The sequence below is a fragment of the Heliconius melpomene genome, chromosome 7 (assembly GCF_056956725.1).
Source record: "Heliconius melpomene rosina isolate 202511_hmr_F chromosome 7, ASM5695672v1, whole genome shotgun sequence".
Lineage (NCBI taxonomy): Eukaryota > Metazoa > Arthropoda > Insecta > Lepidoptera > Nymphalidae > Heliconius > Heliconius melpomene.
Window position 1 is genome coordinate 1,274,724 of NC_140395.1, and position 15,924 is coordinate 1,290,647.

Here is a 15,924-nt window from a genome sequence, read left to right on the forward strand (position 1 = left end):
TGTTAGTAAGAGTTTATCAAATTCTTTTAAGCGCCATTATGGTACAGTTGAGCTGTACAATTATACGAGTACATAGATATGTACATATATGATTAGACAAGATTGTTCCGTCTAAATTCGTTATCAAATTTCGTCAGTTGTCATTTATTTGTGGGATTTCAAAAGTACCTCAAAAGAAAAAAACAGACTACTTTGTAGGATCGCATTATTGTCCATCTGTCGGTCTATCAAGACTATTTATCTCGAGATCGCTTGGAGATATCAAGCTAAGATTTATATCTGGTACGGCAACTAACTTATGTAAATGATGTCAATTGATATTTTTAAAAAATACGACTTGACTACCTAGAATAATAAAACTAAAAAGAAAAAAAGGACCAAGAAAAAAATGTACCTACATATATTGACATCCCCATCATGACAACCATGATGTTTTTCTGTGTATTGTCGAATAAAAATATACCACTTTTATTTATTTTACTAGGTTCTAAAAAAATTTGCTTTTTTAGAATTTATTCATTTTTTTATACTTTTTGTTAGGAATTTTATCGTCAGTGGTTAAAATATACAATAGTTCGAACAAATTAGTTCCTCAATGTTTATATTCGTTATGAAATATTGAAATTAAATATGTGTTTTTCTTTTCGAAACATTGACTCATATAATATTTCGGTTTGGAAAAAAATATAGTACCAATCTTATAATCAAAATACATAAATTTAGTTCCATTCACTCCATTGTAGCAGTAATGGTAGGTAAACAGTGAAATTATTGCGTAAAGACAAAGTGTTACTTAGAAACAGATGTATTAAATTACAATGTATATATTAAGAAAACCTGTTAATTTGCCCTTATCCTTTATTTAGATTCACTTTAAACTTTATTAAAATAAAAAAAATCTATATAATTTATTGACGTGAGCATGCCCCGGGCGCTACTTCCGAATGCTCCGCAAAACTATTTAAAATAATTATATGTATTTAATAAAATAAATAATATACATTTGATTTAATTATATAAGGATCATTCATTTAAAGCTAAGCATGAGCCTAAGATTTTATTCATTTATTAATTTGAGACTATATTTTACATATGAAATTAAATGGGCTCGTCTGGGGGGCGCTATTAAGCTCGCTACTCCATAGGGTAGTTTACACATTATAATTTAATTAAATTCATAAAAGAATGCAATTTTTCATTATCTTCTTGTGATGTTATAGCGTAAAATTATCGCCCGCAAATCGACTTTACAGGCCACAATTTTTTTATCGTACTTTAAAACATTACAATTTACACCGATACATGAACTAGATAAAAAAATATAAAATATCTAAACGATGTCTCGTAGAATTAACATCGAATAGATTGGATACATCAATGTCAATTCGATTACTCAGGGTAATGGGTAATTTACCCTATGTTGATGTCCGGTATTGTCGTTCTTCTATTGCCATACACTTGTGAGTTTTATATGTTACTATTTTTTTAATAAGAAATATAAATTAAAACCAATTATAAAAAAAATGTTATTGATTTTATATTGCAACCAGTATGTTTATTTATTAATATTACTTATTTAATATTTAAAGAAGAAATAATATTATAATGTTAAATATTGTAAAAATTATAATAATTACCCTTACAATATCGTAGGTATGAACAATACAAATATGACAAGGCTTGTAATTAAGTTGAAAATTATTGTATAATACCTATTTTGGTTAAAATACTGTTTATTATTTTATTAACATTTTAGGTAACTTTAAATATTATATTTTTTCCAAATACTAGCAACACTTTGTAAGCATTGTCTTATGAAAACAACCGATTACTATTGAATTTATGGATAGTTTTTTTTTCATTTTAAATAAATAAGATTGATTTCAATAACTTTAAAAATACTCAAATTTTAATCTAATAAACATTTAGTGGTATCAAAGTGTTTGCTGTGCAAGTGAAACGGGCCCATTTAGTTATAGTTTTGAACGTAATAACATATTTGAAATCACATTTAAAAACTTCTTTTAAATTGTGGGTAACGTAATAAAAATGCTAAGCAAGCAATTCTAAGCGGTAATATATTTTTTACCTCTGTTTATCGAAGTGTAAAATTTTGTATAAAACATAAATTAAACAGTACAAAACAACTTTTATAATGGAAAATAAAATTTCTCAATCATTCAAAGTGCAATGGTTAAACGACACATTGAAATTTATTAGAAATGATAACCAATTAACTATGGATTATCCTAAAATGCCCATTGCACATGTGGAATACTTTTATAATTCAATATGTCAGAACGAAGATAATGTAGGATCAGGATTTAGATCCCTTTATTCACCTTTAAGGGAGGCGATGGCTGCTTCTCGTGAGAAATACGAATTTAAAATATCTATTGCTCAAAGTGAAACTAATGATATGGGGTAAGTTATTTGTATATTAAGATTACTAATATATTTCTTTAATTGTATGTTGTGTAAATGAAAGTCAATTAAAAATATTTTTAATAAAAATGCAGTAATAAGTTGAAAAAGATATTAAATTCTCTCACACTAGACTTAACATTGCTTGTTCATATAAAGTGTTTTTCAATTCTTAATCGTGTTTGTTTCAATTTAAGCAATTATCTTAAATTTAATCTCAAAGTAATATAAAACAAAAATAACTACACAAAAATAAAATATTAATTACTTTAATTAATGTTTTAGTGAAACACCTTTATTAGCTGTTGAAAAAACTCATGATAAATTGTTTTTCTTAATACATTAAAATAATTGATTACTTTTTGTATCATTGATTAGTATTGGTTTAGTTTTTTCAATTTAATTACTTATTTTACTTATATTTCAGCCAATTAGTAATAAAGAAAATACCAAATAATATAATAGATGATTATCAAAATAAAACTATGTAAGTATCTTTTAGTTTTTTTGAACAAATTAAGCCATTGGTAGCTGTGACTGTAAATGCAACATTTGAGAGATTTGATTACCACTCTGAGAAATGAACTCCACATTCCCCTGATAAGTGTAATCAAGTAGACATAAAAATAATTTAGACAGAATGGAAATAAAGTGACTTAACACCAGGTTCCCTCTGTTTACACTGCTAGGTATAGCATACAATGTAAAGCTAAGAAATAAATAATCTTTTAATTTTCTAAAACTTATGATTATTTTCTATTTAAAACATTCTTATTTACTGCAAGCTATTTTATTTATTTAAATAATATTTTACAGACATGATATTAGTAAGATACCAAGTTTACGAAGTCCAAAATTGAGAGAGCTATTAAGGTAAGCTTTTAAATACTGTATATATTTGTAATGTTGTTCCTTCAGAATGGTTTTTATATAAAATTAACAATTACATACAACTTGCCATCCATTGAATTCAGTGTGAGTTTATGTGAGAAATAGTATGCAGGTCTCTTACTATGATGAAAGAAATAGAAAAAGCTTGAAACCAGCTTTTAATATTTTTCCATTTCAATGACAATACAATATGCTCATAGCCCTAACCTGATGTTGCTAAAAAACTGACATTGCCACTTGATAATTCAAAAGTGTTTATAAAGACTTAATAAAGAATATTGCGCTTTTGATTTTTTTCATTTACAACATGTTGTTTTTATAGTTAACTAAAATATATCTTTATTTTACTTAAATAGTACAATACTTTTACAGGCATGATACAGTTAAGACAAGCACAAATTCAAAAGGGAAACCAATTATGTAAGAAAATTAACAGAATCCTTACAGATTTATCAAGTCTGTTTATATGTCACAGCCATTTTAATCCAAAACTTATAACTACACGGTTGAAACTTGAGACCAGTTATAGGTTCAATTTACATTCAAGGAAATCTCCTCCCTCTGGTATTGAGGCCTTGGAAGCTCGGTATTGAGTTCTGCCCCTAAACATGCATCCACAATTTGATACAAATCGGGGAACCGAAGTATCTTAAAGGGAACTTAGTATCTTAACACTAGATTCCTAGGTTCTCTCTGTCTATGCCAGCCACATGCTGCCACAGCAGCAGCAGCAGCTATACAGCAAATAGTGCAAATCTAAAAAAAGTTGATAGTTAAGAGTATTTTGTGAAGTTTTCCTTCCAGTATTTTCCTTTTTTTATTGCAAATAAAAATATTCTACACCAAACAATAATTTAATATTTTTTTCAAACAAATGGCATATTGCAAATAATAAAATGTGTCAAAAGATTTAGAAGGCTTTATAAATAATATGGAATGAGACTTCTGGAGTTGTAAAATATGTAAATGTATAATTTTTTTTTTAATTTTTAATATCTGAATATGTACAGGAAACAAGAAAACAAAAATGTCGTTAAGGACGAACCTATAACAGAAAATTGTGAAAATTCTATTAGGTAAACAATTCATTAGTTTAATTTAAATATTATTGTTAGTTCGTAATGGAAATTAGAATGTAATCTGTCGTGGTGCTTGTAGCCCACAAGCGTGCGAATGTACGCTTGCGGGTTCGATTCGCAGTCGGGAGGGAATAAAATTTAATATTATCATTTTCACTCGGACACAATACCTGAAGAATTCGGAGGAAAGTAAAGAACTGTGTGTTGAACGAAAGTGGTTTAATGTGTATAAAGTGTCTTAACTCTAGACTCCCAGATTTACTGTGAGTTTGAAATTTACTGGAAATGAAAATAATTATTAAGATGTTTGATTTGTTTTTTTTTATATTTATTTTTTCTTATTCTCTCTTTTTACTTTGCTGCTACTCGTTAGACAGATAACCTTATGTTAAAACACTCCACCACCCTATTTTGGAAACATTGTGTGTTGAGAAATCAACGCCGTACTTTACTGACCACAATTAAAAATAATTTAAGTAAAATAATTTTCCTGAATGCGCGTTACGATAGACAGCTTCATTTGTCTATTGGTAAACTCAATTATGTGTAATTAAAATAAAATAACACTACTACTTTAACACGCTTATGAATTATATAATTAATGGTGAATATATTTTAAGCAATGTTAACAATTTTAAAAATATATGCTTACTATTAATATTCGTATATCAGCATAATTCAATTTCCATTCTGTCCGTTTTTTAAGATTAACTGTCTAGCGATTGAATTTAATATACTATTTAATGTAGGAATAAGATACTGATATTTTGTATTCTAGAGATGCCCAAAAATAATGTATCGATCGATTTGTCACAAGGCGAAATGCCTCTTACCAAATTCTTTTGTATATTATAAATTGCGTATAGGTATCAAATTGAGAATCCCTGTGAACGGACAGTAATTTATAATTTTTTTTTTTACTTTTACAGCGAATTGAAATCAAACGAAACCGTCAGAAATAAATCAAAAAAGAAGACAAAAAGTCAAAAATATTTTGAACAAACGAAAAAAACAATAGACTCTATAGCGCCCGCATTTTTTAAAACAATTTTTACAAAAATTTACGAATTTTTGAATGACAAAAGCAACGCTAGTCTCACTTTCTCAGATCTAGCTCCAAATGAGGCATTATTTCTACAGAATTTTCTTGGCGTTTACAACCGTAGAGCGGTTTTAGACATTATGTTTTCGCCATTTTGTAATGATCTGTTGGAAAAAATTGCGGTGTTATTCAAGGACTTCGATAAACACTCAAAATTGGATATTTGTGTTGGCAAGACTGATGTGAAGACTTCTAAACGGTAGTTTTAATTATAAGATACTAATTTAATGTTTTAAAGTCTTATTATATAATGTCATGGTAAGATTATAAAAATCGTTAGTTCATAATTTTACTTTCATCATTGTAAACTTTCGATACTTTCTGAAAAGCAAAAATTCACCATAGAATTCAAAACTACTACAGTGGGCTCAATATATTGTAAATATTAAAAAATATCATTTATTTACTAACGCCACAGCAGTTTAGGCGATTAGGAGATTCCTAGTGTAGGTTAGGTTAGAAACTTTGAAATTTAAAAATAACTAACCTAACGAACCTGCACTTAAATATCCGTATATCTGCGGAAGTGTTAGTATATAAATACCAAAGTCCAATACCAGAATGTATTATCCAAATTTTGCTTGAAGAGGTTTTCTAAGATGTCTTCGAACCGCTCTGTTTATTCTGCTCCAGACGGAGATAAGTGGCATACGGACTTCCTCCGCTCCGCGCTACGTTAGGTGGGAGGAATTGCCTTTTTGAGGGTTTCTGATGTCTTATCTAACCCTGTTCGATAAATAACCTCCCCCTCCCCGCATAGCTGAATGGCACTTATGGTAACTTCGATTTTAGCTTGATGCACGGACGACTTCAGCACCACCTCCGTGTCCAAAAATTTATTGTCTTAGACAATTACGGCGTCGGCGGCTTAAAAAAATATCATAAGAAAATTAGATAATTATAGTTTAAATAATTACATAACATCTCAATATTACCTTACTTCTATTGTCACCTACTATAATAATAATTAATTTAATTCACATACATAATGTAATTTTACTAATAGAACAAATAATTCACCATAAAAACTTACGCCAAATTTCGTACTCCTCCATCCTCGTTACTTGGATGAAGGAGTGACAAAATATAATCTTTTTTATTTTCAGGGAAATAACCTTTTTGAAAGTACCGAGATACACAAAAAAAACTTCCACAAAGGCGAAGTAAGTATAACCAGTAACGAGCCTTTTTTTGTCATCTTATATGAAATGTATTTTCATATTTTCTTTGCTTGTTATTTTACATGTGTATGTTATAGATAAATAAAGCTTTATTTGTTGGAATTTTTTTTTATTTTTTTAAGTTGTTATTTTTTATAATTACTTCAATTAAAAAAGATTTATTCGTTTATTTTGTAATGGAAATAAGTATGATATATATTTAGGTGTTCTCTATATGTAGTTATACTAAACAATATGAATTACAATTTCTAAGCACTTTATTACTAGTAAAAAAATATTTAATTACCATATTGAATCATATATGATTTCGACGAGCACCCTTACTGTCATTTTAAAAATAAAATCTGAATGAGCAAATATAAAGCATCTGTCATGAGAACAGATTCTAAATGTAAATGGGGGATAAATAAAAAAGTTACGTACTATTTTATTATAAATTATTAAATACTCTAATGGCAGCATTGTAATAATTAAATTAATTTCTGTTACAGATTAACTTACCATGTGAATGTTGATTTTCCGAGTACTTCGGTAAACCAAGCAGATTATTCTGGAAATAAACTGCTGAAAGCGCTCAACAAAACGACAGCTTTAACGTAAGTTAAAAGCTTTTTTGCCTAGCACGATAGGCAGACGGAACCTAGTGTTAAGAAATTTCGTTCCCCACGCACCGCCTATTTCGAGACATAGCGTATTGGTGGAATTCAACTCTGTCCTTTGTCTTGTAAAGCAATTGTCCGTTCCTTCTTACAAGAGAAAACATATGAGGAAACAGAATTATTACTACAAACATTATTATAAACTATTTTATAAAAATCTTATACTACATGCGTAATACATATATATTCATATACATACCTTACATATAACACAAATACACATACACACACACACACACACACACACACACACACACACACACGCACACACACCTTATATACCCACCAAAATATTTATAATATTAAAGAGATAATTAGGTTATAATATAATATGAACATTAAGACTTGTAACTCGTATAAAGGAACATTTGATTTAGTACCCTCCGTGGGACACGGCACTGTTACTCTTTACTACGGGTTACTTTGTAACCTATCTAAGAGGACAGTACCTTAACCAAATTGTATCTAATAAGTGTTTAAATAAAAATATTATTATTAATATTATTGTTACCGGAGGAAATCAAAATAATTCATTCACTATAATTTCACTTGTCTGAATCTATGAACACTGTAGGGTCTCCAGGTATACCTTATTTTACAGATGTTTGTTTTTTACTTTCAGAAATGAAACAAATACAAGTGTTATAAAATCAAATTCAATTACAAACACAATAGACAAAAAAGATTTGGATAAAGATACCAAATTTGAATTTAACACCAAAAAAAAGGACACTATCAAATCTGTTGTATTTACCAATAGTAATAATATACAATCCAAGAGCGCAGAAAATCATAATAATGATGTAAAAACACATAATAATATTCAAAGTAATACTAACGAAAGAAATAATATAAAGTGTGATAATTTAAAAGAAATTGGAAAGCACGACGTAAATGGCACAGATACCAAAAAAATAAGAGAAATATGTGTCGCACCCGAAACTATAGATATTACAACAAATAAAACCAATACAGACAATATATTTACTAAAGCCATTAAAAATGTTATGGAAAAAGATATAGAAAATAAAAAAATAAAAATCAATTCCAATGAATCGATAGATGCTGAATCTATAAATATAACTGTTAGTAATAAGAAACTATTGAATACAGAAAATAATAACGATAAAGTGAGATCAGTTTTCGTAAAGGATAATAATAACAAGTAGGTCAAATTAACAAGTAGTGTATTTAATATTGATTGACTATTCTTAAACACTGTATTTTCTTTAATATTTTTTTTTACTTTTACGCTGTATCCTGCACGTAGCAGGGTAGGCAGAGGAAACCTAGTGTTAAGACTAGGCCCCACTTTCTGCCGGATGCTGAAAGTATTGCGTGTTGAATGGCAGAAGTCAACGCCGCGCTTTACCCGTCGACACCAGAGCGAAGAAATGGAAATGTAAACGTAAATAAATATTTTACTTCCTCGAGTGGGGATCGAAAGCATGAACGTCGCGTTACAGACATACCCTTGTGCCGCTGCGCCACGACGGCCTCATTTGATGATTCATATTCTTATACTTCAAAAATATTATTTTATATATATTATATATAAATAATAGATATATCCATACCTATATTATAAATTCGAAAGTAACTCTGTCTGTCTGTCTGTCCTTTACGCAATCAGGGCCAAACCGCTAATTGAATCGTGATAAAATACTCATATAGAGATACTTGAGGGTCCCGGGATGAACATAGGATACTTTTTTTTTCTCATATTTGTAATATTTTCGATATATACCAATATATTAAAATAATTAATTTGACAAGCAATTTATTCCGCCATGTTAGAAACAATCGTCGCTACGCGTTGCTAAGCAACAGCTTGCAAAGTTTGTTGTTTTAAGAAAACGTCACCCAAAGTGAGTTTGCTTAATGCATACATGGCGCGCGCCGATATAGATTTGTATACATTAACAAAAATTAGATGATTTCTATAATTTGATATTCATCCTTATGAAAATAAATATAATAGTCACTTTTAGCATTTCAACTAGATTGAAATTATAGTTTACTGTATAACATTCTAATAAATAATTAAGATGTCACTGATTCCAAATGACCTAGCCTACGGGTGGTATAGTATGACCGACGCGAACGGGCAGATGACTTTGAAATAAAATAAATATTTTTTTATATATTTTCGAATTACTATTATTTTTTATGTAATTATTTGCTGCTTATAATTAATTTATCTCAGTTCGGTTATCTATACCGATGTTATGCACTTAAAATATCGTAATTTAAATCATTTGGGATTTTATTTAATATTGTTCGCAAAAATTAATAATTATTTAATATAGAAAAATGTTTAGGACGCGCGCACGGCAAACTTTAGGTACTTTTACTTCTTTTGTTTGTTCATTTCGGTTACGCAGATATTTTTTCTAATAATAAATCTCCACTTATTATTATTTTTTAACTTATTTTAGTTATTTAGGCTTATATTTTCGCGGGCTAAGCCGCGTCCGGGCCCACTAGTTGTATATAAATAATAGATAATAATTCATTCCTCCGAGTCGGGATCGAACCAATAATTGTCGCGCTTATAGTGCGCTTACACGCTTGTGCGACTGCGCCACGATGGACTCCTTTTTTAGTATGTTGTGTGTAATGTTAAAAAAGATTAACAAAATAATAATTGAACATTATTTTTATTTCCTTAATTTAAAAAATAGGCCAATAAGGAAAGGTATTTCATTTGAAAAACCGAATCAGAGTACAGATAATGAAAGTGTAAGAGATGAAAATACAGATACAGTAGTAAAAGGAGTGAATCGCAACAGGCATAATAAATTACTTGAAGCTATGTCTACGCCTTTAGAGAGTGACAGGGCTATGAGGTTTGTTTTAATTAAGCTATTACTATTGCTGATTTGATCTTTTGATTTCTTTTTACTTTTTTTCAGTTTCAACATTAAGCTAAATTTCAAAAAGATTAACTTTGGAGCGGCCAACACAGACTGTTCTTACTGTATTTTAATATGATATTATTTCAGAATGATGCGTCTTATGGGGTGGGAGGGTGGCGCCCTAGGACTCCGCGGGGAAGGTATCACCGAACCTATCATACCTGCGATTAATATTGTAAGTCAATATTTTTTATTTTGAATGTTTTAAGGTTTTTTTCATAGAAATTTTTAGAATAGTCTAATAAAAATAGTTGTTTCTTAAAATAAAGTTTTGCAACATTAGATAAAATATAGTACTTTAATCAGTGATGAAACATTTGTCTTTATTTCGTCCAAACCTTTGTTTACATACATATATATATATATTTAAAGGACTTGTCACATAAAAATAACATGTCGTCCTGTAATGTTACATGCACCTTATCTATATTAAAACGTAAACTCTGACATTGAACCTAAAAAAAAACAATAAACTAAACTAACTAAACAAAAGACAACAACTAAACATAAAAAATAAACTATTACAATTCAACAATTCTCTTATCTAAACCTAAATTTACTAATTTATACAAGCTAATAGCAGCATTAGAACTAGGGTAAACTAGCATACTATTACAAATACCAACATTCATAGTGTCATCAACAAATGTAAGTTTCCTCAAAGATTCGTTCCGAGTTCATTCCATCACCATATGATATACATCTTTTTTCCCACATTCTGTACACATTGGCGATGCAATTTTATTAATTGTAAAAGCAAAAAGATTGAGTGGAATGTGACCGGACCGAATTCTAAAAGCTACCACAACAGTCTTTCTACTAAGATTACATGAATCAAACCAAGGAAAGCGAGAAGGCTACATACATATAATTTAAAAATAAAATTCATCCTAGGCCAAGTTGTTACTCTTTTTTAATATTATTTTTGTAATGTTCAGGCTATATTAAATAATATATTTTTTTTTTATTTTGTATTATAGAGACCAGGGGCTGGATTAGGTCACATATCAATAAAATCCCAAAAAAAGCAAGAAAAATTGGAAAAGCGCTTACAATTCCTTCACGCTATCTTGAATTTATTAACAAACGATGATACAGAAAATGAGTTATTATTTAATGATGATATAACAAAAAAGGAAAAACGAGCGTTCAGAGATATAATATGTGTAGTAAATAGTAATAAAAAGTTAAATTTATCAAAAACAGGTGAAAGTGAACTGTGTGAAAACATTCACGAAAAAATGGCCGACGCGAATATTCAATTGGAAGTAGTTTATCATTCTAGGTAAGTCGAGTAAGAGTGAGACGGCGTTAGTGATTATATATTTGCTGATATGCTAATATGGCTAAATCTTGGCGCAAGGGCACAAACTGTGTTGCAAAATCGACTGGTTGTGAGTTCGATCCCGATCCGAGGAAAGGAAATATTTATTTAAATTTATATTTTCATTTCCTCGCTCTGGTGTCGAGGCAAAGCGCGGCCGCGGCGCAATGCCTCCAGAATTCGGCGGAAAATGGGGAACCAAGTATCTTAACACGAAGTTACCCTACATTCATAATTATACTGATTATTTCGTTAATGATACTATCTGAGGGCCTACATATAAAATTTTACATATTTCTTGATTATAAATATGTAAAATTTTATATTATATTTATACTAGTAACAATTATGTTATATTCGTGTGAGTGAGAGGGCGCTATGCGTTGTTATGAGTGTAAGTATTTTTACTGTGATATTGTGTGAAATATTTCTATCAATCAATGCATTTTTTTTTTCAGAAAACTTACATTTAAGAAAATAAATATCACCGATACCAAAGAGAACATAGATAAAACAAAAAAAGAAAAGAAAATCAAAACTACAAAGACACAATCACAAACCAACACGAAGACCATAAAGTTGCCCGCAAAAAAGACAGATTTTCGCATATTAGTATTAGACAAAGTCATAAATTTTATCACCGACGACGAGAATCGTATCTTGACTCTTCGCTTCGATGATATATTATGTGTAAGACATAGAAATTTTGTGCGTAATGTATGCAAGAGTGTTAATAACAGGGAAACATTTACGAAAATAAACGTTCAGTACCGCAGTCTTCTTTTTGATGTATATGAACATTTTACGGACTATTTTGATTTACATTATGGAGAGGATTTTCAGTAAGTTGTTTATATTTTTACAAGCTTTTACTTAACTTGCCGTGTTAATGTATATGAAATATTGCAAGCTCAATTTATACAATTTTCTAAAATTGAGAATTGAGATTTTACTCTCTGGAAAGGCAAAGTGCGGCTTTGAGTTCCGCCGTTTAACACTATATGCGGGATAAAGCGTGGTGAAAAAATCTATTACACTCAATTTAACTTTCATAATAATTTTAAAACGTATTACAGAGATTATTAAAACGTATTATAAAATTTGCCTATAAACATTTTCTGATAAAGAAGGACCCTATTCCTTATAATTACCTTCCTAAAATATTTATTGAGTTATGTAGAATCAATCGTTTTTATGTTTCACAATGCAAAAATAACTGAGACGTTGAACGTTAAAGTGCCCTACCTAAGTAGTACCCTAATTATTATTTTTTGGTTTCAAATCATTAATATTTTGACGTGTTGGTGTGACTCATTACTTATACACTTGTACGCAAACACATTTCGAACATAGCTACAATGATAACACTCATTTTTCATAATATTTTTAAGTTTCAAAGTAATAATTATATACATATCTTGCCTTTATCTTATCTTGGGGCTGTCGTGGTGCAGGGGCACAATAATGCGACTGGAAACGCTTTGGTTGTGCGTTCGATTCCCACTCAAAGGAATGAAATGTGATAAGGCAAAGAGCGGCGTTGAGTACGCAATGCCTCCAGAATTCGGCGGAAAGGGAGGAACTAAGATATCAGGTACCCTCTGGCTAACATGACATGGATAAAGTGTTGGGCTAATATGTTGATCGGTTAACATTTTTTTTACAAGACCGTATGACGTTATCAAGGCGGCTACTTTTTCGCGTATTTAAAAATATAGATTTAATTTGAAGTAATTTTTTAAATTATTGTTATTAACTTGTAATTAAAATGTAATTTACGTTATTCTTACAGATCATTTACAATTCAGAAAGTTGATGAATATCGAGAATTAACTAAAAGAAATAGTAAGATAAAAGAAAACACTAATACTAAAAAGGGAATTAATGATAATTTAAATGAAACAACATTGGAGAGTATCGTTGCTGTTAATGAAAATTATGAAAGACATAAAAAAAGTTATATAGATAAAAAGGATAATAATAATAATAATTGCAACACTAAATTAGTTGAAACTAAAAAAGAAGCTATTTCAACTACAATATCAAAGAAAAATAAATCTTTTATAATTTTAATTAAACTTGAAAACGGGAAAAATGCAAGAGAAGTATTTACATTAATAGTAGATAAAATAAACGAAGAAATAAATTTCATGCCGTATTTAAAAAGTCACGGCATTCAAAATGGCTACCTAGTTTACAGTTGTTATAATAAAAAATCTTGTTTATGGTTAAAAAACATCTTAAATGAACATTTAGATGAAACATTTGTTGAATATGGAGGTTCCGAAAATAAATTTGTTTTGTGTGTGAAAATAAGTACTAAAATAAAATTCAAACATTTTTTATCAATGTTAGAAATGTATAATCCAGGTTCAAATTGTATGAAATGGGAACTTTGGCGACCATTTTGTGAAAAATCTTTGGATTTTTTAATACGAGTTGATTACGATTCTTTTAATTATATCAGGAATAATTATTTTAAATTGCACGCCGGCTTTGATGATTTTGAGTTTAGTATTTTTATTGATTAATATCAGAAATATGAAAGAAAATGTTAATTTAATATATAATAGATATTTTCTCCGAGTTAAAAACAGATGTTATCTTCATCTAAATGTGTATATGTTTTCCATACAATGTAACATTGGCAAAGTAAATTGTACTCATCTGGCACGCTGAAATGCGACTGATGAACACCTAAAAAAATATGATCTATCATTAGGTGTGCTAAATTTTGTATGTTATGTTTCATATGTTTGTCCACAAATTTCTCGTGAACTAAAAGTTTTGTCAGATTAATTCTCTTAACTACTCTACTATAAACAGTCCAATTGTCATCAAAATCAATTCAGTGGTTTTTGAGTTATTTCTAGAGGGGCATGTTGTACTTAAGTCACTAACAGATATTTAAAGTCGGTTCAATTTATATTATATTTTTTATACTATATAAGTTAGATTCAAAATTTCATTTATCTGCTATATTACTATATCCTATTGAAGAGAGAGAGATGAAAGGTACACAAACCAGAAAAGGATTTCTTTACTGGTCATGATTTCAAATAACTATTGCATAATATCTATAGAATTTATAAATCCCTTTCAGATTTGATATGAGTGAACTGATAAAACATTATTGATCTTTATTGATTAATAACTTAGTCGCTTTTTTTATAATAAAGGTGGTCTGACTTAAATTGTTAAAAATTTCATAGAAAATTATCATAGTAGAGTTTTTTGTACATTTTTAATAAAATTCATTACATACATAACATTTTTATGTAATAATCTATAGCCTTCTGTAGCAATCGAACAAACCCCTTAGCTTTATTAAATTTGTTTTGAAGTATAGATATAATAGAAATAAGATAGCAGTGTTAGGCATACAATAATATAAAACACGCGGTTAATTCTCTTTAAATATTAAGATTAATATTTCAAAAGAAAATTAAACTGCATGTTGTGTGGCTGTGTTTAAACTAGGTACCATGTTTTTTTATATATGCTAGTGGTTTATCCTTAATTTTAAATAGTTATACATTCTTTGTTTCCATTCGTCATAAAATGTTATGTTGTAAGGTAGTTTCAGGCATTAAATAAAAATCAGCTTCACGCTGTATCCCGCACACAGCAGGGTAGGCAGACGGAATCTAGTGTTAAGACACTCCGTTCCCCATTTTCTACCGAATTTTGGAAGCATTGCGTGTTGAGTGACAGAACTCCACGCCGCGCTTTGCCTCGACACTAAAGCGAAGAAATGGAAATATAAACGTATATTTAAAGCTGCGTTACCAGATGTCCCGATTTTGGCGGAACGTTTTAATGTTTTACCAAAAAAGTTATTTATAGGGGAAAAAGCACACCATAAGAATTGTATGGATAGTTACATTTTTTGTCATATTTTTTAAATGGACCTAAATGTTATAAATATTATTTTTGTAATTGATTCGTTAATAAAACTTTTTTGTTATATTTCTTTATTTAATTTTTCCTGGTTATTGTTTGTATAGAAATTTGGAAATAAAGCAGTTTAATTCCATTATTGAAATAAGGATATGAAGGTATTTTTGAGGTCGCCTTGGCAGGGCCTCTGACTACACGCGATGGCTGTGGGATTATTTACAAGTTTGAATAAGTTATTTTAATTTTCTATGGTACCGAGAAAACTCCGCGTTGGATTCCGCCACTCATTACGCAGTTTCCAAAAATGGGCCATATTCGGTACACACAGTATCTTAACACGTTTCAGTTCCCTTGGCCTAAGTATATGAGACATTCAGACTAAAATTAAATTACCAAGGATCTATTAATTAACGCAATAGTTTTACTTAATAAAGTTACTATTATGA

General features: G+C 29.3%; 1 protein-coding gene across 3 annotated transcripts; it reads left to right on the plus strand.

The window, feature by feature from the left end:
• The first annotated feature begins 1,796 nt into the window (after window positions 1–1,796).
• LOC146537206 (uncharacterized) lies at window positions 1,797–15,547 on the plus strand. Of its 3 annotated transcripts, XM_085188543.1 has the most exons (15): window positions 1,797–2,073; window positions 2,350–2,424; window positions 2,852–2,911; window positions 3,241–3,297; window positions 3,688–3,735; window positions 4,326–4,391; window positions 5,324–5,695; window positions 6,603–6,659; window positions 7,169–7,273; window positions 7,959–8,501; window positions 10,021–10,185; window positions 10,342–10,429; window positions 11,235–11,539; window positions 12,037–12,420; window positions 13,371–15,547. In XM_085188543.1, exons 2-15 carry the CDS (start codon window positions 2,357–2,359, stop codon window positions 14,107–14,109), a joined length of 3,057 nt encoding a protein of 1,018 aa, XP_085044669.1. In that variant the 5' UTR covers window positions 1,797–2,073; window positions 2,350–2,356; the 3' UTR covers window positions 14,110–15,547. The 3 variants fall into 3 exon arrangements, with proteins under 3 accessions (XP_085044669.1, XP_085044666.1, XP_085044668.1); XM_085188540.1 differs by having other exon boundaries at window positions 1,797–2,424; XM_085188542.1 differs by lacking the exon at window positions 3,688–3,735 and having other exon boundaries at window positions 1,797–2,424.
• The last annotated feature ends 377 nt before the right edge of the window (window positions 15,548–15,924 follow it).

Coding starts and splice junctions, on each gene's coding strand:
- LOC146537206 (XM_085188540.1), top strand. CDS start 2,156: ATGGAAAATAAAATTTCTCAATCATTCAAAGTGCAATGGTTAAACGAC. Junction 5,696..6,602: donor GATGTGAAGACTTCTAAACG/GTAGTTTTAATT, acceptor TTTTATTTTCAG/GGAAATAACCTTTTTGAAAG. Junction 7,274..7,958: donor AACAAAACGACAGCTTTAAC/GTAAGTTAAAAG, acceptor TTTTACTTTCAG/AAATGAAACAAATACAAGTG.